The sequence below is a fragment of the Protomyctophum bolini genome (genome assembly GCF_963924005.1).
Source record: "Protomyctophum bolini genome assembly, chromosome: 13".
NCBI classification, from domain to species: domain Eukaryota; kingdom Metazoa; phylum Chordata; class Actinopteri; order Myctophiformes; family Myctophidae; genus Protomyctophum; species Protomyctophum bolini.
In genome coordinates, this window is record NC_137874.1 from 25,483,021 (window position 1) to 25,505,372 (window position 22,352).

Here is a 22,352-nt window from a genome sequence, read left to right on the forward strand (position 1 = left end):
AAGCTGGATTAGCCTTTTGCTTCCACCCATATATTTAGTGGAACAAGCTCCTCTGGTACCTCTTTGCGGTGACGGTCAAACCCCGAGCTACTAACCTCAAAACGTGGAAATTCAATTAAGGCGAATTTAAGTGTTTCATAAAGTCATAGGTGGCTGTCCAGAGGAATGCCCATAAAATCCTGTAGCTGAGGCATAATCGTGGAGCGCTGACGGCCACACTACGTACACACACCCTAACTGGAAACCACAGGACAGCGACATACACTTATAAATGCAGTCCCAGATCCTCTTGTAAATCGTGGCTATTGGCCAAGGTCTAAGTAGGGGCTTCCCTTCCTCAGCTGTGTAGACAGACAAGCCAGACAGACTGCAAAGGCCAATATGGTCACAGTAGGATTCCACAAACTATCAATTCAAGTGTTCTTTCAAGTCAAAGACAAACTCAAAGTCTCACTCTTTGCCCCATACAAGCTCTAAACTGCAGTACTGCCAGATATCCGTTTATGGGAACTTTGGCAATGGGTGCTTCTAATTCTAGTTGTAAAAGGGTTCCACCAACAACCTGGTTCTGTCCAATAAGTGGCATTGGATGCAAAGTGTAGCTAGCAACCAGGATTGTGTTGGAAAATGGGACCACACAATAAGACCATGAAAACCAATGGGTAAACAGGGGTGTATGTTATACAGAGTATGGTTAAAATATAGCTAGTAAGGGAGCTCCAGGAAACCACAGGGCACCTAAACCACTGGGCGCTGCTTGTTTCCTAAGGACTATTGCTCACAGAGCAGACGGCACAATCTGGAGTGTTCATTTAAATCTGAACGTATAAAAATGGACCTGTAAGGGTCAATATTACAGTGCAGGAGAACAGCGCTGCTCCACAGGGGATCTCACAATAACGTACAGTAACACTGGGAAGTGGATTTGACACAGAATCTTGTATCTTTGCCATGGCTGGGACATAATTTGGCAACAGGGTTGTTCTGATCATGTCCAAAATGTCATCACAATAATTAGGCTCAGTCATTTCGGCTTACTATGACATTCTGAAGATGCATGTACATGTACATAATTATACAGTATGCTCTATCCATGTACTGGATTGATTTGGTGGTGAGATGAAATAAAATATTATTCCTTTTGAGGTAATGTTGAGTGGCTTCATGGAATAAACAAAAAAACACATAGCAATTACAGTATGACCATGGGCTTTCAGATTGCGTCTATTTCTTACACACAGTGCACTGTAAAATCCTCATCGTGGCTTTTAGTGTATACAAGAGGTGACAGGCTGGCAATGACCTAAATACTGTAGGTTGCAAACTAAAACCACCTGTAATCTCAGGTCTCCTACTATGACATACTGTAGTGATTTCCCTTTGGTGAAACGGTGAGAGAGGGCAGACAGTCCTCAGGTCTCTGGTGGACTGTTGATCTCTCTATACAGCCCCCCGTCGGTCTCCATTTACTTAACACACTCGTATGCTGCCAGAAATCATTTCTTGCTTGAAATGTGACAAATAAAGTGCGCTAATGAAGTACCCTTTACTGGCGGTGGCATACAGTGATCCCGTTAAGATTGGCACCTTAATGACATTCAAATATGAAGCACATTGCCAGATGCAGAGGCCGTAACCAGCCAGTGTATTAGATGTAAGAGGGCGATTACCAAACAGTTGTTTCTGCATGTGACCATATGGAAGCTGCCGCTCAGAGATTAGAGCTCTAGGCTATTCTTCACTGGGGCTAAAATAAAAACAGACACATGTTTATGACCTGGTCTCAAAGAGAATTTCACTCCGTTCACATGGCTCCTTCCTTTTTCTTTCTTTTCCCTGCATGGAGGGGAGGAAGTCAAGTGTATTACGTTGCATGATGCCTGTCCCGCCCATTATGTGTTCGACCATATCAATCCCCGGAGAGATGGAAAACGGATGTGGCCTTTATTGAAGGATGAAGAGGCTGAGTGGCAGCGGGTGACTGTGAAGCCGCCTGATAAACTCCAGGCCACGTCTGTTTTGGTGTAGAGGGTTGTGCCCGTGCCAAAGGAGGTTCACATTATAACCAAACAGCGTAAAGCAGTGGGTTGCATCCAAACAGGACAGTGGAGACGCAATCGTCCTTTTCCATCTCACTAAAACGCATTGAGGGGTGAGTCAGAGACCACATGCTTCGGCTGGACAAGGAGAGAGAGACCATGAAGATTCTGGGGAAAAACCTGGAATAGTTGCTCCTAAATCTGTATTATGCTCTATGGGCCCCACATTAGTCTTCATCATCTCTCATGTGTGTGTGTACAGTATGTACAGTATATACTGCAGTACACACACACACACACGCCTGGAGAGCTACCCGTCAGGCTTATGATCAATAATGCTTTATGATCAAGCATCCAGACGAGATCCGCGATAGGCATCGTTTGGCAGCTCGTTCAATGTTGTGCTTTGCAGCAAGAAGTGGAACACAATGAAAGGGACCACACGGGAACGATCTGTAGAGCATCAAACAAAGAGAACTTGAGGTCTGTGTTCTGTGCATTTATACACCAGACTGGGGAGGAATGGGAAGCACGTATTTCTGTAACCCACAGATGTCCATTACACAATCACTGTGCTGTACACACCACCATTTCTGATTCACAGGCCTGTGTACTGACGAAGGGTAAATACACAATTGTGTAGATGAATGCCAGCTCACACTGTGGAAACACTGACTTAATGTGCAAAAAACGGCATGCCCTTTGTTTCAACATTTGGGGGGAGAGAGAGAGAGAGAGAGAGAGAGACACAGACACTCTGACAAGGGAAATAAGGTAATAGCAAAGGATAGTTTTCACATGGGTGCCTTAAACGTCTTGACAGGTCTGGGCCAAGCACACTTTTCGGTTTTGAGATCCACAGAGGTATCGGCAAATATTTGCACGTCTCTCTCTGGGTCATATGGTTTCTATCAAATGAGATAATGGCCTTAGAGGGCTCTGCCAAAAATCTCACAGCTCTCATGCTTGGGTTCATCAGGAGCTTCGTCACAGAGGTGAAGAGTGGAAGGCAGAGGAGAGGGGGCTCATAACACCAAGCACAGAAGATTTACAGAGACAAAGGAGATGACAAAGGGAGATGGTAGGATGAAAGTATAAAGAGGTGAGAGGCCAGTATAAAACACTACAGACGGACCCGTTTCTGTACATGGTGGATTAGGAAAAGTCAACAAACATGGAATGGGAAGACGCTTCACACTCAACATTTAGGAAAGGGATATTCTGGCAAGAACACCTCCTGCTTTTTACAATGGCTCCACTAGGAACCCCTCCAGCTAGCCGACTCCTGTTCTGCCTGCTGCCACCTCTGCTAACCACTAAACACAGTAGGCTCCCCCATGAGTCATAGACTTGTTTTATGGAGCCACAGTTGCCATACTTAATGACAGCGGGGCACACTGACGTAGGCTCCAGACCACCAGCATGGCACTTAGCCTGGCGTGAAATGGACCAGAGATTTGGGAGGTGGGAAACAGAGAGTAAGACATGAATAATTAATAATTAGTTGCACGCAATGCACGCCGGTGTTGCACATCAAAAATAGCAGATCTACAATCGGCTATTATCAAGGCTTGACATGATGTGCAATGAAATATAATACATATCAGGCATTAGCCTAGGTGCCGTTTTTCTACTGGAGATACGAGCAAAGGTGCAACTGGGGCTGTTGACCGCCACCCCACACCCCCTTCACCCCCCTCAAGCCCCTCAGCTGCTGCAGATTTGTTGTATTTTAATTTAAAATACTCCGTTTCCTGAGCCTGGAGCCAACAAATTTGATACCCCTGGCTTTAGTGACTGAGAGCTAATTGTTTGTGTCCACCCCCTCCTCCTAAAAACCTAGAGATTTCATGTAGTGTTGGTTGTCATGTAATCAGGGCCACATGTGTGTTTCACAACAGCCTAGCCTAGTGGATAACCCAGGGAGTGAGTGAATAAGGCATATGGCAAGTCTCCAGATATAAGACTGCTGGGTTTCCCTTATAGCCAGCCACACTAACTTGCCGGAGTAGATGCAAAGTAATGGGCTTTAGCTATTGTGCCTTCTGTGGAGTGGAGTTCTGTCCCAGCAACACTCTCACCTGTAGTGGGAGTAGGCCGATACCACTCACTCATTAGTGTCTTGGGTGCCTCGACATTTGAATAATGCACAGGAAAACAAGTTTGGAGAAGTCGGTTTCAAGTATAGAGGCATTTCTGAAGTTCTCTACTGGCAAAGGCAATGGAAGTGCCAAAATAGGCGTCTTTGACCACCTGGAATCCAATGAACCCCAATCGGCCTCCTCATCCCAGCCCTTGGACTGAGGACATCAAACATAAATAAATGCAAAATTCTCTCACTACCACATCAAAGGAGTGCCCTCCTGCAGTGACCCTGATCCCTCGCCAGCTTCTCTGTATCATTTTCAAACACAGCCACATGGGGCAATTTAATAAGAGATGGACGGCTAATGTCTCTTACCCAGGCTCCAGTCAGTCAGCAAATGAGACATTGCGCCAGTCAGCAAGCAGCCAGTCGCCTGGGTCTTCTGTAGAAACAGACCTCTGGTTTGCTTCAGTAAACCAGACATTATACTTCCTACAGTATACAATAGACGCATGGCAAGCCTAGAACAACCAAAAGAGCAAAGTTTGAATAAACCACAAACAAAATAATAACAAGCCACAACTGAGACGCAGTCTGTTGGTAAATCTTATTAAAGAGAAAAAAAAGCCATTCTCATTTCTCATAAGCTGGGGTCAACAATGTAGGCATTTCCTAATACAATCTTCAGTAAATTAACAAAAACCATACCAAGGTCAAGAGATTGAGAGTGAAACCAAGTGTCCATGATAAAGCGTTCGGAAATGACAAGGTTAGCGAAACCCAATTAGACTTTTAAAAGCAGGAGGAAATCACATGTAGCATGACAGTGTTCCATGCTTTCATGCATTTCCCAGTGTTAAACTCCTAAAACTTGAACATGTGTGGCGCAAGATCTGAGGAACTAAGTGATCAGACACACAGGAGGGCCCAGTTTCATGCGGTGTGTGGAGATTCACCGTGTAAGGATTGGGAAGCTCTGTTTGTGGTGGATTTAATTATATCAATTGTGACATGTTTACCACTTCTACTGTTCTGAAACAATACTTAAATATCACAATCATCTGGAGTTAGAACACTCATGTGGCGTTGTTTTTGAGACAACCCAGTAATGTGTCCTTAACGTTACCATATCCAGTCACACATGGAAGGAATAAGACAATGCTTTGGATAACAGTTGTGATTTCATCCTATAAGAATGCTGGGGATGTACTGTATTGATCTCAGTGCAAAGCACTATATTAAGACGAGATGCAAAGCAGGTGCACTTCCTCTGATTGCCTTCCTGTGCTGCTGGTTCTGTAGAAAAACAACGACCAGATGAGTGGAAATAGTGGCACTCCAAAATAGAAATGTATGACTTCTAGCTAGTGTTGACATTTTATTGGGATACTTCAGGCTGCTTACGCATTTCAGAATAGAGCCTTCATCAGAGCACCATGAACTAAAAGTGACCATAACAAGAAAGGTCCTACATTTCCAATACAGTGGACTTTTACCACAATTTTAACACCTTTTGTGTTCCAGGTCATTGAAAATATCCCCAAAACACATATTGCCTCCAAGATTACCAAGGGAAATTACATCTTCAGTGTTTGTGCAAAATTTGACAAGAACCCTATTGCAACACATCTAAATGAATATCAAAGCTCAATGAAGATACCAATGTTCCTTTATTAGCCAGATGCACAGAGGCAGAAACAGCTTGTGAGAAACAGTGTTGAGGGGACAGTAAAAAAAAAAGTAGCAATGACATGACTAGAGTCAAACAATAAAAAATATTTTAACATTCTGGCAAAAAAATAACTAAGAAAACAATTCTGCCTGCACAAAATGACAAATTAGGCTATTTGAACAATTTGATAAAACTTTAGGAATATATCTGTTTATCATCTTTTTGTAGGCCTATGACTAGAAAATGTAATAGTTGCAATTCAATGCTTGCAACTATTAGTGGCCTTCTCAGTTTTAACAGCAGTTTGTGAGCCACAACAAATAAGGGAGATGCACACAAGTTATAGCAAAGAAAATGGCAAATGAATTACTAACCCAAGGAAAGCAATTAACAAAAGCCCTTTTGGGTGTGTCTGTCAGTGACATTAGTAGTGCAGGTGATGTTGTAAGCCAAAAGAACAAAAATGATCAAAGCAATGGTCAAAGCAACAGTAATATAAGGGTCCATGGAGGAGAGAGACTCCATTGACTAGTAGTGGACAGCTTTTAAAGGCCTAGGGAACACTCTGAGCGAGGTGTTCCCAGTTGAGCTGATGAACTTTCCGGCTGCATCCACCAGGAACCTGCAACAGATAAGAAGAGAACAGCACAAGCCCTGGCGAATAGAGCCGGAGGTTCATCACACTCCCTAACCAAAACAGACATGGCCCTGCGTCAAATGGAATCTGAGCACCAGATTTATTTTTTAAACACTCGTCTCTTTTCTAGTGTTAAGAGATCAAAGTGACTCCATACTAGCAACACCAGATGCAGCCCAGTAGAAACCTTGCCTTGAAGTGGACAGCATCAGCTTATCGAGTGATACATTTAAAACATAAAAGGCAGCACAGAAGCCTAAATCAATTGATCACAAGCACCTGTTTCACACGATATTTTCAGTTATATTAATTTCCTGTCACTTCCTACACGCGCCACATAAGAGTAGCCTACAGATCGAGGGCTTTGGTTGCATTTTCTTGCCACTAAGCACAGTGATTTGAAAGCCAATTTTAGAATATTGGACAGATCCGTCTTGAACACATGATTATAGAGATAGTGTGTAACGATTTGCGGGTTTTTTGGACAGGAGGAGTAATCGGCCTCCTGGTGGCGCTATAACAGGCCGTCCTGGAAAATTTGGGGCAGATGTTCATCGTCGGCATCCAGGGAGTGTGCGTGCAAAATGTAATGGTGCCGGAGATTAGCTGGTAACAGACGGACAGACGCGCGCACACACACACACACACACACACACACACACACACACACACACACACGGACTGACGGACGGACTGACGGACCTTCAGCCTGGTGGAGACAACAACGATTGGAAGCAAGTGGTTGAATAGTATTGACACAAGTGTGAAAAGACGAGCATCCCTAATCACATCTTAGTACTGTAATTCAACCCTAGTCTGTATGTGGCTACTAGCGATGGGTATTTCCACACTAGATACCGCTGGTATATAAAAGGCGACCAGCACACTGGCAACTCCCCTGAAACTACAGATGTTCCCCTGGGGCAACTGCTCCAACCAACCACACTCACCACAACACTACTGTACCAATATGAAACCCAAAGAGGATACATTGCGGAACCTAGCAGCGGATATTATCAGAAATGCCAGATCTCTTACAAATTACAAGCATCCTCTTTGGCACGGGCACAACAAAATGAACACTACTCAAATAAATTCTGGGTAAAGTTTGGACAAAACTGAAGGCCAAACACGAGTCCACAATTTGTCACCATTCGAGAAGAGAAACGGATGAGACACCACTTTGTCATGACTCGGCACAAGAGCCACGACAAATAACAATAACAATACTAGAAAAAGTGCCCTTCTGGGCACAGGTCTCCACCAGGAGGATAGGAGTGTGTGTGTGTGTGTGATGTTTGGCAAAATGTTTAGGAGCAATATAAATGTGTGTGTGTGTGTGTGTGACGCGGCTTGGCCTGTTGTAGCGCCACCATGAGGCTGATTTGAAAACTGTCAAGTGGCATTTCTTCCAAAGCCTAGTGGGAAATTGCATGCACAGTTTCACCACAATCGGACACTGCGTTGAGTAGTTGTGGCGATTTGTACAAAACGGGTACAAAGCGGGTACTCCTGAAAAGTTTAGAAGCCAATTGTAACCAATGAGGGTGGATTATGAGAAATCAAACAAACCTGTCTTGATCACATGACTATGGAGAGAACGTGTACCGATTTGCGTGAAATTTGGATAAAATCTGAAGGAGTAATAGAAAATGTGTTTTACATAATGTCGGCCTCCTGGTGGCGCTATAAAGACCAGATGTGAAAAAATCCAGGCAAAGGTTTTTCCTTGGCCTCTAGGGAGTTGGCATACAAAGTTATCCACAGATCTGTGCAGTTAGAGGTAAAAACACCTTTCGGCCAGTTATAGCGCCACCATGAGGCTGAGTTGAAAATGTTCAATGTGTTCAATGTGTTCAAGATTTGCAGCATTTTGTTTGAAACTGAACACAAACTTTGGAAGCCAATCTTAGCCAATAAGGAGAAATCTGAAAGACCCGTTTCGTTGAATGGCTGAGACTGTGTACCAATTTGCGTGATGTTTGGACAAAATCTGTAGGTGTACTGTCCAAAAACTTGTTTTGCACAAAGCCGCCTCCTGGTGGCGCTATAACAAGCCGTTCTGGAAATGTTGGGGCAGAGGTTCATCGTTGGCATCCGGGAGTGTGTGTGCAAAATTTGGCATCGACCGGGTTAACGGTGCCGGAGATTAGCTGTTCACAGACGGACGGATGGACGGACGGACGGACGGACACACACACACACACACACACGGACGGACGGAGTGCAAAACATACTCTCTAGTCTCTCCCCATGCCTTCGGCCTGGTGGAGACAATGAACACGATTTATAACAAAGAAAATGCCAAATTTATATTACAAACCACATAAGTAATTAACACAAGTGCTCTGGGGTTTATCAGTCAATGAAGTAGTGTAGATGGGCAGTTGAGTGAAAATGTATGGTGTGGGCTCGTAAGCCAAAATGAAAAAAGGGTCCATAAAAGTCCAATGACTAGAATTGGACTACCGGTATATATATATATATATATATATATATATATATATATATATATATATATATGGCCTCTCTGCTGGAGGAACTGCATACTGCATACATGTACTGTAACACATCAGACATGCATATTAGAGAGCAAACACTGGAGTTTAAATGGGGATCTGAATAAATAAAAATATAAATAATGGGGATCCAAATAAATGAAGAAGTGCAGAGGAGAAGACAGAAACTTTCCATGGTTCATCAAGGACGAGGTACAGGAGCACCTGCTGTGTTCTCATTCATTCTCATGGACTACCGCTTGTGAGGTACAGGGCAGCTACAGTAAATTTGATTTGTATAACATTTCCAGTAGTATTTCAAGATAAGACTGCCTCACAACTGTCTAGAGATTCCCTGGTTACCCCACATGTTATGAAAGTTATGGAGGAATGCAATTCATTTAACATCTGGGAGGGATGAAGGGAGTACAAATGTCTTTGAGGTTCACAGCAACAAGTTTTGCCAGGTCTTAAAGGTGGTTACAAGTCAAGTCAAAGTGGTGAAAACACAGGCATACTGTTGTATACGAACACAAGTGTGTGTGTGTGTGTGTGTGTGTGTGTGTGTGTGTGTGTGTGTGTGTGTGTGTGTGTGCACGCGTGCGTGCGTGCATGCGTAAGAGAGTGTGTGTGTGTGCGTGCGTGCGTGTGTGTGCGTGTGTGCGTGTGTGTGTGTGTGTGTGTGTGTGTGTATTTGACAGTTACTACAGTGTGGTAAGGTCCATCAAATGACACCATCCTAAGCAGTTCTTTCCAAGCTAATATTTCGCCTCTGGTTTGGCAGCACAGAGGGTGACCAACAGTGATGGAATGACTGTCAGATTACATTTGGGTTTGGTGTTACTCACCACTGCATGAAAGTGCCAGGCAATAAGTTTATGAATTCCTGGCTATGTGCAATATGAACCTCTCGTATATCATTACAATCCAACATTGAGGGGAAAAAATCGCCTTCATTTAACATTCATTACATGCAAGAAAAAGAATTGTGAATAAAAAACTATACTTGACAACCAGTAAATCCAGAGATCATTCAAAACACAGCAGGCCCCTTTGCCCGTCCCCTTTAACATTATTTTCTTTAGCTGTCAAAAATGTTTTCCTATCTTCCTCACTTTCGTGTTCTTGGACTGGTGGGAAGATGGCAGATTAGGTTATTGGCTAGCAGCTTGTGGTGTAGTAGTATTACAACTTAAACCTCCCAAAGTGCAGTTCAGCTCCAAACCATCCACCTGCTAGTGCTAATTGCCCCGTCTAATTCACTAGAGAGGCCCTTCATTCCACAAACTCACTGGTGGACTAGGGAGAAAGACAGCCATTGGAATGGAAATTGTTCAAATCAATAGTAATGTCTGTGGAGAGCATGGAGACTAACACCCAGGTCACCACATTAGGTGTGCACAGATAGGTCAGGAGTTCAACCGTCCCCTGAGGCTTGTGTGTGTGTGTGTGTGTGTGTGTGTGTGTGTGTGTGCGTGTGTGTGTGTACTGGCGCGTGTGTGTGCACGGTAGCGCATGCGTTTGAAAGGTGAATATCAGAGAGAGAAAACAATTGGATTTAAATTTAATTTAGTGTGCAAAATGAAAAACACAATATACAGTATTTATGTTTCTCCAAATACTGTCTCCAGAGGGATGTACTGTAAATGATCTAAGAAATACTCAGCATCTGATCCCACATCAGTCCTATCACCATGACCATCACTTCTTACTGTATATTGTACCCTAAAGTGAAGCCATACATTTCTGTGCACATTCCTCTGAGTGGGTGTTTCCATTTCAAAGTTCAGTTTCAGTATATAACTAATATTAATAACTACTACATGACATCTGTAAAGAAAAAGAAAAAACATTTGCTGTACATGGGTGAATTTAAAGATTTTTCTTCCAGAACTGGATGATTTTTCCATAATATTGAGATTCGTGAATTGTCAAAATAATTTCGATGCCTTTCCAAACGTCCCGAACCTCTGAAGGGAGGATGTGTGCAACAGATATATGTTCACACGTTACCTGGGCAATATTCTTGTTGAGCAAGTAGACCCCGTATTCAAAATGAAACCGCTCTCCTCTGGGGTACAGGGGAAATCTGTAAAAGACAAGAGAAAACAATAACCCTGAAGTCACACACAAACCGTGGTTTACCAATGGAGTGCAAAAGAAAAAATAAATATAAACAGGCTTTATGTTTTAACAAGTGTGGAGGTCCTACACTGCAGTAAGAAGAAACATTCAAAGATCAACTAACATTTCAAAGAAATAAGAAGCACACAGATTGGGCCTTTTTAAAATATCATATTGATTAACTCCTGGGATTTGAAATGTTTTGCATTCCTTGAAAATTCAACCCTCGGAGACTTAACCCAATCTGGCTCTGTAATTGGATGAATTCCTCCGTTGTTGACAGTTTCCGTTTCTGTAGCCAGCAGCATTTACAGTCTGTAACACTCGCAGATGCTTGTGGAAGGCCATTCTGGGGTCTGTGATCCCACACCACAGCCTCCACCTCCCCATGTCGGTTAATCTACAATATCAAACGGGAGCGGAAGGAGCCGAAAAGCCCTGTCCACCCGCTTCACGCTAAGGAACAAAGAAAACGTTTCTCCCTCTGAGTGGTGGGAAAGTCCCATTGGAACTGGTCTGATGTCTTAGTTAGGGACTGATGATTTTTGAAGGAGAAAAAAACTGCCATGGAATTGCTTATGGGAATGATAGCCTCGAGTATCAGCAGAATGCTGACACTCCGGGTGGGAAAGTTCTCATCGCTGCCAGGATTTAAAAGGCTAGACTCGTGTCATTATGTACTCATGTCTGCTCGTCCCCCTGAGGATGTGCTGGGGACCAGCTCCATGCCCTGCGTTTGGCTTCAGTCTGACAGCACACTCAAACTCATGCACATTATTAATAAAAGTCTCTGTACGTCTGTATACGTCTGTCTGTACGTACGCATGTACGGCTGTAATCCACCGTTCGCCCCCACCGACTTCAAATTCGACACACGCGTTCCACACCCCCACATGGAGTGCAATGCCCACTGCTGCCTAGTGTCGAGTCGGTTGGACTCACTCACTCAGAAAGGGACACAGAGACAGATCGGGTGGGGCATGGATGTCGTTACTGACTTGGTGCTCTACAGCCGGGCACCGGTCTAGTTATGAATAATGACACAAAAAGCCCAAAACTAGGCTTTAAGTACACAAGTACAGAAATGTATGTAATAATGAAAAAAACGTGTAACGATAAAAAAAATGTATATGGTGATTATATCATTGAGGTGCGTTCCCGCCGAAATATTTGTTTGCACGATTCCAAGACACGACTTGCATCGAGTGGAGTGAACGAACGAGGCAAACGGGTCCACGCACGAACCACTCCATCGCCTACAGTAGGTATCTTCTCTCCAGCTGGAAACTGAGGTGACGTTCGCTTCCCCTTAAACAATGCTGACCAGCGAAGTGATTCAGGCAACCAGAAATGTATTGGATCTTTTGGTGGGATTCGTGGGAACACATACCTTTAACAGAATACTGTGATACATCAATTCATAATAAACTGACAGGAAAAAATAGAAAACATAGGCTTATCCATTTTGTTCTTCAATAGAAACTGAATTCAATAGCAATCTTTTGAAATACAGCAATCCTTTCTTTTCCACCTCACACTAAAAAAAATGTGTTTCTCTTTAAAATGTGAATAAAGTGAAATGATGACTGAACAATGTGAACATGGCATTTTTCAAATCTTACATTTCTCCCGCACTGTTTTCATACCAAGGTTTCTGCTGAGTGAATGGACCAAAGCCAAAGCCTTGCACTTGTTTGACACAAACTTTAGAAATCCTTTGAAGATCAAGCCTGTCTGCTCTTTCCTGGTGTACTGTATGTGAAGGACAATATAATACCACAATGTGGGAATAATCTCCCCATAAAAAAAGAACTAGATCTGTCTCTCCAACATTACCGTTTGTTAGCTCAGGACAATGAGATGGGCAGTCACGTTGTCAACAGCTATAACATCTGCACAGAAATATGATGCATAGAAATGACATTTCATCGAGTGCCAATGCCCTTCGGAACGATGCCTGTTGTGAACCTCAGTGGTTATAAACCACTGTCGGTCTCCACTGAAGCGGATCATCGTTCGGTTCTTGAGATACCCACTAAGGACAGAGGTCACTCAGATATTTGGCGAAAATCAACCATTGATTTTCAGGGGGAAACTCATAATTATGTTTGACCAAGTTCACCATCTTCTGTTAATCCGGTGTGGTAGCTAAGTATGGACCCTTCAACTCTCTTACTGTGACCTGGCATGGATATATTGTGACCTGTAAGTGCCAGGGCCGTCTTGGAACATACAGTACAGTTAGGAACTTCCCGTTTACACACAGGGTTACAACGTGACAGCACTCTGGTGTCAGTTGGGATACATTGTGGGATACCTTAACACTTTGACTCCTGGACACGAGTTACACAAGTTAATTGACTGTAGAACAGCTTCCCTCCCGTTCAGGAGTTACACGAGTTATGTTTTCATTGTTTAATCCGCGTTTTAAATATGTCATAAGTCATACAGGGATTCCACCGGAATAGGTGCCGCGTTTTGATGACGTCATCGCAAAAACATCCGTCACTCTGGTGTGTAAAAGCTTATGGGAAATGGAGGCCCAATGCATTACAATGGTGGCGGTCATGCGGTGCGGGCGCTTTCAGCCTCTGCTCTGTTGTGATCGCCACTTTGGAATATTTTTACACTTTTAACACTACGACAAGCGATTATACCGTTTTAAAGTGGATTAGCAACTATGAACTCAGCGCAGTGGCTCTTCAAAGGTTAGTGAAAACACGGCAGGGAGATCTTGGAACACGATTGTTTAATTACAGCATTAAAACTGTTAAATATGTATATTATTTTATTTTATTGTTGAATGATAGATAATTTTTGTACCATCTGCTGCTATAATAGTTACAGTGTCAGCATAGGTTCCAGCAGAGAATCCCAGACTTCCCTTTCGAGAGCAACATTAGCTACTTCTGACTGGGGGATCCTGAAGCGTTCCAAGGCCAACGTGGAGATGTAAGCCCCCATCTGGTCCTTGGTCTGCCCCGTGATCTCTTTCCAGCTGGATGTGCATGGAAATAGAGGGGTATCTATATTATATGCCTGAACCACCTCAACGGTCTCCTTTCCACGTAAAGGAGCAGTGGTATTTCCAAGTCCTTCTCACAGGACTGAGCCTCTTGACATATAACTAATGGCCTATTCATACTCTAGTTTTAGGTGATAAGGTGACCACCGTAAACTACAACATGATGTCACGCTGCGGTGATAAGTGATCTCTGTTTTTACTAACCACCAGTGGTCACCTTATCACCTAGCTCTGGTCCATAGCATTAAGGACTTTTCCTTAAGGCTATGTTACTCTCGACTTCCTGCCACCGCATGAAGACTGCACAATCTCTCGACTTCTGCAAAAATAAAAAATAATGATTTCGTACTCACCAACACAAAGACGGTTTTGTGGCGGCGAAAGCGTACTTTCCCTAGTGGACGTACTCTGAGCCCCCCACCATACGTATAAACTGCACTTTTTGTCCAGAAAAGATTTTTTTTTTCACAGGGAATAAAGATAGCCTGATGAAGGCCGCATAGGCCGAAACATTGCTGTTTCCCTATTAAAGTTGGTTCATTGCATTTGAACACAGTGTGCGGGTGTTTGTTTCTTTTTCATTGTCGGGCACTGTACCCTCGCCTACGCACCTGTTGCCTGTAGGTGTGCAAAAGCTTTGCTTTTTATTTCGTTACTCCACTCCGCCCCCTATAGAGATATTGTCAATAGAAAATCCCATTGACAAGATTTTTCAAGTTGATAGTAACAGCCTTAAAGTGAAGTCCTTAAGGCTATGGACCAGTGCTACTTATCACCTAAAACTGGAGTATGAATAGGCCTTTAGACCTCCTTTGAGATGCTTGTATCGCTATCTATCTATTCACACACACACACACACACACACACACGCACACACACGCGCACACACACACACACACACACACGCTCCATGTACAGTACATCGACACTTAAGTGTGGCAGTGAGGGAAATAAGCCATTAATAGCTGGTGTTAATGCTGCTGGTGGAATGAATTGCAATACCATGAGGTAACCGCTGCTGGCAGGAGGACAGGAAGACACCATAGGTTTAAAAGGCCACACAGCCAGACACTTGTTTGGCGCTCTTGCAGCATATCCCGCCATGTCAGGCCCCATGGATAACACTGCAACATGCCAGAGGTCATATCTCAGCACCAGGAAATAACTAACAGGGAGGGGGAAGAACAACACGACAGGCGTTCCCGCTGGCATTCCCGTCCGATATCTCCTCCAGCGAGAGCAGATAGGAGGTTGTTTGCTGATGAACACGCATTGAAAAAAGGAAAACAGAAACACTTCCAACACACACACGGATACATGCACACACAAGCACGTTACAGCACTAGGCACAAGCAAGCAGGCAGTTGGTCCGTCACGGCGGGGTGATTAATGACCGCTGTCCAGTGTGTCTGAAATCACACTGGTGAGACTCCGGTTCACCAAACACCAGGAATTCCACCCGGGGACGTCCAGTAAAGTCAAATATATTATTACACACCAGCAGGGAAGAGAGAGAGAAGAGGAGGGGGGCAATGAAGAAGAAGGGGGTATTGAGAGGAAGGGGAAGAAAGAGCGCGAGGGAGTGAACTAATAAACAGGAGGAACGACACTGCACACAAGAATGCAAACGTTTTTGTACTGTACAGTATGTGCGTGTGTGTATGTGAAGAGAGAGAGAGAGAGAGAGAGAGAGACCGAGAGAAGAGAAAAATGGGAGCAGAGAAGAACTTGGAGCGGAAGGCAGCCTCTCTTTTATCACTTGGCTGGTGCCGGCAGCTTGAGCGTGAGCTGCAGCGCTCCGTTACACAAAGCAGGATCAAATGGATTACAGCCAGCGCTGGGGCGCAAATCACTACCATGTCTGTCCACAGACAGAATGGGACCGACACACACACACAAACACACACACACGTACGAACGCGCGCACGCACCAGAAGCACCAGTCATGGTACTGATGCTGCTTTTCTGTTTTTTCTTTTCTTTTCCATTCTTCTTTGTTTTTGTTCTTTTTGTTCATTATTTTGTGTTTGACTCTTTGATGCTGTTTTGCATTAAAATTATAATGATCCATCATGTTTTTGTTTTGTTTTTGTTTAACAGCAAGAGGTCACGCTTCTCGCCTCTCCTACAGAAAGGGGGTTACTTTTGCTTTAGCCTTGCGTAGCCAGACGATCAGAGATCACCGCCTACTAATATGTCTGGGGAAATCTAAATTCAGTACAGGGGCTCGAACAGTGGCGAGGAAACAAAATGATGCCCACTTCTTTGAAAACCAATAATATTGCTATCCCAATATGAAGGATCTCCCTTTGCATCGGTTCGGCAATGCTTTTTCCCCCCCACTCAGTTTTAGTCTATACATTGGATTCAGATGTCGCCACATGTATCGTTATCTCTGACCTCTGATTGGCTGGTTACACAAGACTCTTTATTTTATTAGATTTTATTTTAATGCAAGAAAAACAAAAAATAACACCAGACATGCTTTCTACACTCTCCCCCAAACGGACCTTCCCTTTCCTTCAACACATTCTCTCCTGCTCCCACTCATAGGCTGCTCTGTTGAAGGGCTATGTCCATGAGATCAACGCAGCAGACGGGACATGACGAGCACCGTGATCAACACTGCCATCCAATGGAGCATCCATCTAAAAGACGGATCATTCAAAGATGAAATCCACTTTCATCAAAATAATATTTCAATCCCCCGTGCAATTTGTGCCGGACAAAGAGATGAAACATAACAATGACTGGATAGCATAGAAGAAAACCATCTCACTCTCTTTTTTAAAAAAAATATAAAATTCCCCCACTGATTTTTCTTCCCGTCTATGCTTTGCAGCAATCACCCCATGGGACAGTTAAACGTGTGAGAGCTGGCTGTGCATGTAGACATAACTTCATAATTAATAAGTGGGAGGCAATGGGAGGGAACTTGCTGTGTGTTGTTAAAAAAGAAAATGCAGCATCAGGGCAAAAAGCCCCGAATGTTTAGAACATGGCCCTGGGGCTCCTATGTGCATCTCTCACCACCCCTGCTACTCACAAACACCTATAGAATATGAAGAGATACATCACGAGAAGGAAGAGGCCATTAATCAAGGGACGTTGGTGCATGCATCCCTGTTTCGTCTATCTTCCATTCTTTATTCCCATCATCCCCTCCTGTTAATGATGTTTGCTTTTTGTTTTGTTCTAATCCTAAAGCAACAGCCCTTTTGCACAGAGTAAATCAGCCCCAGTTTCTACGGAAATCTGGTGAGTTTCACTGCAGGGGCGTCCTGGCAGGTGACAACAACGCATGACGTGTTTTATGACCACTGGTTCACATTTACTGTACTGCGGGCCGGCTATTTGTGAGAAAGGGCGGGGGGTACTGTGGTCCAAAGACCACAGTTCAAAAATTCTAGAGACGGCGTGTTGTACTGTATGTGTTTGGATTTGTAAACGCCGGTCGCCCCGAGGTACTGGTGAAAACATACAATGTGGTGGCTGGTGTCGGGAAACGATGACAGAGTCAAAATGGAGGGCAGCGAGGCCAGCCGAGTCTTGCTTTTAGACTTAAAATGGCTGTCCTCTCCAGAAAGGTATTAAAGCGATTAAAGAAACCAGGACTGAAAGTCCCAGGGTACTCCTTGTGCAGACTATACAGCATATGTACTGTATGTTTAGTGTATTTTATAGTAAAACACCTCTCTCTGCCCCTAGGGTCATTGTACTAAGTGCTGGGAGTGTAAAGGAGGACATGACTGTGCAGGTGGGTGGTCGAGTCCAGCCTTAATCTATGTCCTTGAAAATATGCTGGAAATATTCCCATTGACTGGTTGACCTGCTGCAATGTATACAGTCCCAGGATCTGCACATGTGCCGGAGTGCCTGTTTAGACATCTTAATTAATACAAAAAAAAATAAAAGAAACAGATCTGGTTCATATGAAGGAAAGGAAGCTTTGGCCAGCACTTTGCGTCCCTGGTCGGAGGTAAAGGGACAGGGGGCGAGGGGTTGACCAGGAGTTTCACAATGTCTTTAATGTGCAATTTCAAACAGCATGGGACCATAAATCATCTGGGTCTGCTTTTAAAAAACACCTGCATTGCAACTGTCTGGGCACTAATGGCAGCAGTTACTATATAAATCACAGCGAGCTGTAATTTCCAATATCTGAGAAATGATTACACTGAGCATCTGTCAGTGAATGCTATTTTAATGACCGCTGCTGCACTTACGGCCCCCGGACAAAAGACTGTAACGCCGTCTCGGTGTGTGCCGTTAAAAGTGTCTCCCGAGTGATGTGGCGGTTGCTCACTCTGTCGCCTTGGGTTTTCATCAGCGCTCTTAAGAATATCCAGTGGTCCTGGTTTTTCTCATCATCTCGTCTTCTCTCCCTCACTGTTTTTCCTGTGTATTTTTGTATTTTTTGTTTTTATTTTTTTTCTCTCCATTTTCCGCTATTGTTTTAATGTTAAGCAGAACAGAGGAAACAATCTGGGCTTGGTTTGACCATCACACTCCATAGTTTTCCCAGGCAGGCTTATATTTATCAAAGACTACGACTTCGTCCCAGATGCATTCTTTTATGAAGCTGCCGCTAACCCTGCTCTCAAATCGGACTGATCAAAACAACAATTTTGACTGTTTAAACCTCATGGCAATCTTGCGTTGTTAAACATCTTACTTGTCCATGAGTCTATCAACACTAGAGAGTAGAGACAAAGTGCTAGTACTGGCAACAACGCGTTGCCCGAACAACAATTTTTTAACTCATCTGTGTGCAAGTATAAAATACAATTTGATGTTCCGCGCTAGCAGAGCCATTCCATTCAATCTACAGCATCCTTTTGAAAGCCATTCAAGGCAGATGCTTCTTGTTATCCCTTTTAACAAAGTATGGACAAAGACCGGTCAAAAACGTTGTGCAACGGCACGACTCCAAGATGAAGGAGCGTTTATGAAACCAACCTGCCCACCCAAACATGAAGCCTTCACTCTATCAAAAATGTTTAATTCTTGCTATTCTTCTCCGGGGATGATAGTATATAAAACACAGAAAGAAAAGCTAGTTCTAACTCTTCATCATGTCCACTACAATGAACAATGTGGGGAGGACATCAAATGTCCACCACAATGAACAATGTGCGGAGGACTTCAAAAACGGACCCAATTTTGTTTTAAAGAGAAATACAGCAAACAATAATTATTAATATTCTTCGGCAGTGCTTTAAAAGCAAAGGAGCACTAAAATGTCTAGTCAGAAACACGCAATAAATGCGTTTCGGAGTTTAGGCCAGTAAGGTCAAAACCTAGGCGGAAATGACAAGGAGAGTCTCGATAAATAGCACAAAAAGGTACAGATTGCAACACATTGATGTACGTACAGCCATTCATTGAGTCTTTTTTTAACCTTTAATTGTTTGTACAATAGAATTGTTATATACCCTTTTGATTTCTGTTTGATATATTTACACTACTGGATTTATTTGTATGGTTTTGTTATAATACTGGATTTACAATAATTTGTATTAATTATACTTTTGTCCTCTTCCTTGGGCATTAATGCATTTCATCAAATGGTCAGACAGCTGGTGTATAGGCAAACAGAAGTGGAATGGAACCAAACTCTGCTATGTACTGTATGCGAGTCTACATTCTGTGTTATGTCACTGAGCAGTTCATGCAACCTGCCCAGGCCTACAGCCCTTCTCCCCATGGCTGCAGTGACCCTAGAAGAGGAGGGGCACTCCTCCTCTGCTGCCCACATGGTCCATGTTAACAAACGTGAAATGGCTGAAGCTCCGGAACAATAACCTCCTTCCTTTGAGAGTGCAGGTTCCTCTACTCTCAACCTGGCCTCCCTCCTTGCCTTGGCACACACGTGGACTTACCTCCACCAACAGGGCCTTTGTACTTGATCCACACAGTGATGTGTAAATCCTCACAAATGCCCATTTTTCCTTCAGCCCGTGATAAATAAAAACGAGGAGGAAAAAAAGAGATTGGCTTTAATACCTCTGTAAAAAAAAAAAATGTATGAGGCGGCGCTTGCTTTTTAATGGCCACGCTCTGGTCTCAATCATACAGTGGACATCTGGATCGCATCTCCCCTGTTCTCCCCCATGCAATCAGACACAGTGGAACTGCGCTCTCCGCAGGACAAAATGTGGGCGCAACATGTCGTCAGAGACCATTGCGTTCAGAGAATGTCTTTGACAGGGAGGGGGACACTCTTCTGAAGGGTGCTTTACACTTAGTTGCGCGCCGGTGTAGCACACCGTATTGTCGATATACAAGCTCACAACACGTTGCACTGCAACGTGTTATATAGGCTTGTAGATCTTCTATTTTTTGTGCGTGACATGGCACGCGACCAAGTAAAAATCAGGCATAAAATCCTAAATATACTGTAGCTACGCTGAAGTTAGGCCAAGTGCCAAAAAAGTATTCTCCGCCTTGCTCTCAAATATTCTTACTAGGCCCCGTTCCAAGCGCTGGCCGTTACCCAAGTGATATACGAAGCGATAACAGTCGGATCAACGTGCATGTTGATTAGTTTTGCAGTGGCAGAATTGCCTCCTACATACTGTATGTGGTGTGAAGCAAGCATTATCGTAAGCCACAGGTCCACCACGAGTGAGAGCAATACAGAAGTATTAACCTCACTCAAAAGGTCAGACTCATTCATATGTCTCACGCTGCACTAAAGGCCAAAACACTAGTTAGAATCCCATTAACAAGGTCTTAAAAAAACAAATCTTCACAGTGGGAATAGGAAATCCGTATCCGTGCTCAACTACAGTATTCGTAATTATTGTTGGCTCTATATAGGATTTACAGGGCACAGTTATTGAACTACTATAATATGATTGAGGCACATTAAGTGCTACAACCACTGAATAGAGATATCCTGGGCTTTATCAAGCGCTGATGCATCTGGAGTTAGCCACATGCAAGTAAAAATGTCCACCACACTACTTCACAAAAACCAAATAGTCCTGATATCTATTATCGTTCTGCTGGCAGGGAGACAAAAACGGAGAAGAAATCAAAACCCCCAAATGTTCCTATGCTCATGCTATCATGGATGATGGATTGACTGCCTGTTAATACAGCCACACTTTGAGGTACCGCTCCCCAGCCACCCCACTTATCACCATTGGCTGCCTCTTTCCAACGCTTTAATCCACCCTTTTGTACACTTTTTGAACGGCGACTAGTTGCTTCACATCTTGCCACACATCATTTTGCAGTGGGTCTGCTGCCCGCCAGGGCCTAGGGAGTCATAAACATGGGGGTGAGGAGAGGTGAGAGGTCATTGATATCTTTGGTCCTGCTCAGGGACACCTAAAAGAACTGCCTGCATAACCCCTCCCCATCCGCATCCCATCCTGGCCCGGCCAGCACCCACGCATCCTGCTGGTTTATTTTCTCTAACCAACCTGGTGTAAATATCCTGCAGCGCAGTCAGGCCGTCAGCCACGGGGGAACAGGGGGAACAAACGAGAGAGCCCCCCGGTGAGCCCCTCCAGCTGCTGTCTTGGATGGGATGAGATTAGAGATGGGCATTCAACCACAGATTTGCAACAAACATCAACGCTGGCATCCATATTTTTGGATACATAGGAATAAGCATTCATTCAAGAAGATTTTTTTTTACAAATCAAACCCTGCACAATATGCGCATACATACAGTACAATACTGTACGTACATGCTCAAGAATGCACTCAGATGTTACCCAACAATCCAGGTCTTCGTCAACTAAAGCATGACAAGTGCAGATGTGGACATGCGAGTGCTTATTTGCATGTCTTCCCCAGTGCCTAAACAACTCAAGGCAGAACAACATGCATGCACATGAGAGTGTATGGGAGACGCCGATAAAAACAGACAAGTCGTTCAACCTTGTAGAGTTAAAACTCAGGTTCAGCAAATTTGTGTCAAGCTAGTCCAAGTTTACAGGTCGGCTTGGAAAGCAAAAGGGTTATATGTGAGCCGCAGGCCTGGCGAGGCTTACTGGTCTGGTCCATGGCCATGTGGCCTGGATCTCTTCTTGTCCCATTTCAATAATTTACTATAATGAGAGCCGAGCGCTCCGGTTTACTATCAGCAGTCAGCTCCTTTGTAGCCACCTGAATAATACAGCAGACTTCACAATACCCAAAGACCCATAAAAGCTTTTATTTATCCCGTGTTTGTTCAGCCTCAAGGCGAGCAATAAACACAATAAAGTAAACCTCTAGGGATGTACTGTGTGTGTGATCTACAATAAATGATGT

General features: G+C 43.8%; 1 protein-coding gene across 2 annotated transcripts in view; it reads right to left on the reverse strand.

Annotated features, from left to right (window-relative positions):
• uvrag (UV radiation resistance associated gene) overlaps window positions 1-22,352 on the reverse strand; it is a 106,571-nt gene that overhangs the window by 32,202 nt on the left and 52,017 nt on the right. For both annotated transcript variants that reach the window (XM_080779785.1, XM_080779786.1), the window contains exon 13: window positions 10,946-11,021. In XM_080779785.1, the coding sequence (XP_080635911.1) occupies window positions 10,946-11,021 (76 nt within the window). The remainder of the gene's footprint in view (window positions 1-10,945; window positions 11,022-22,352) is intronic.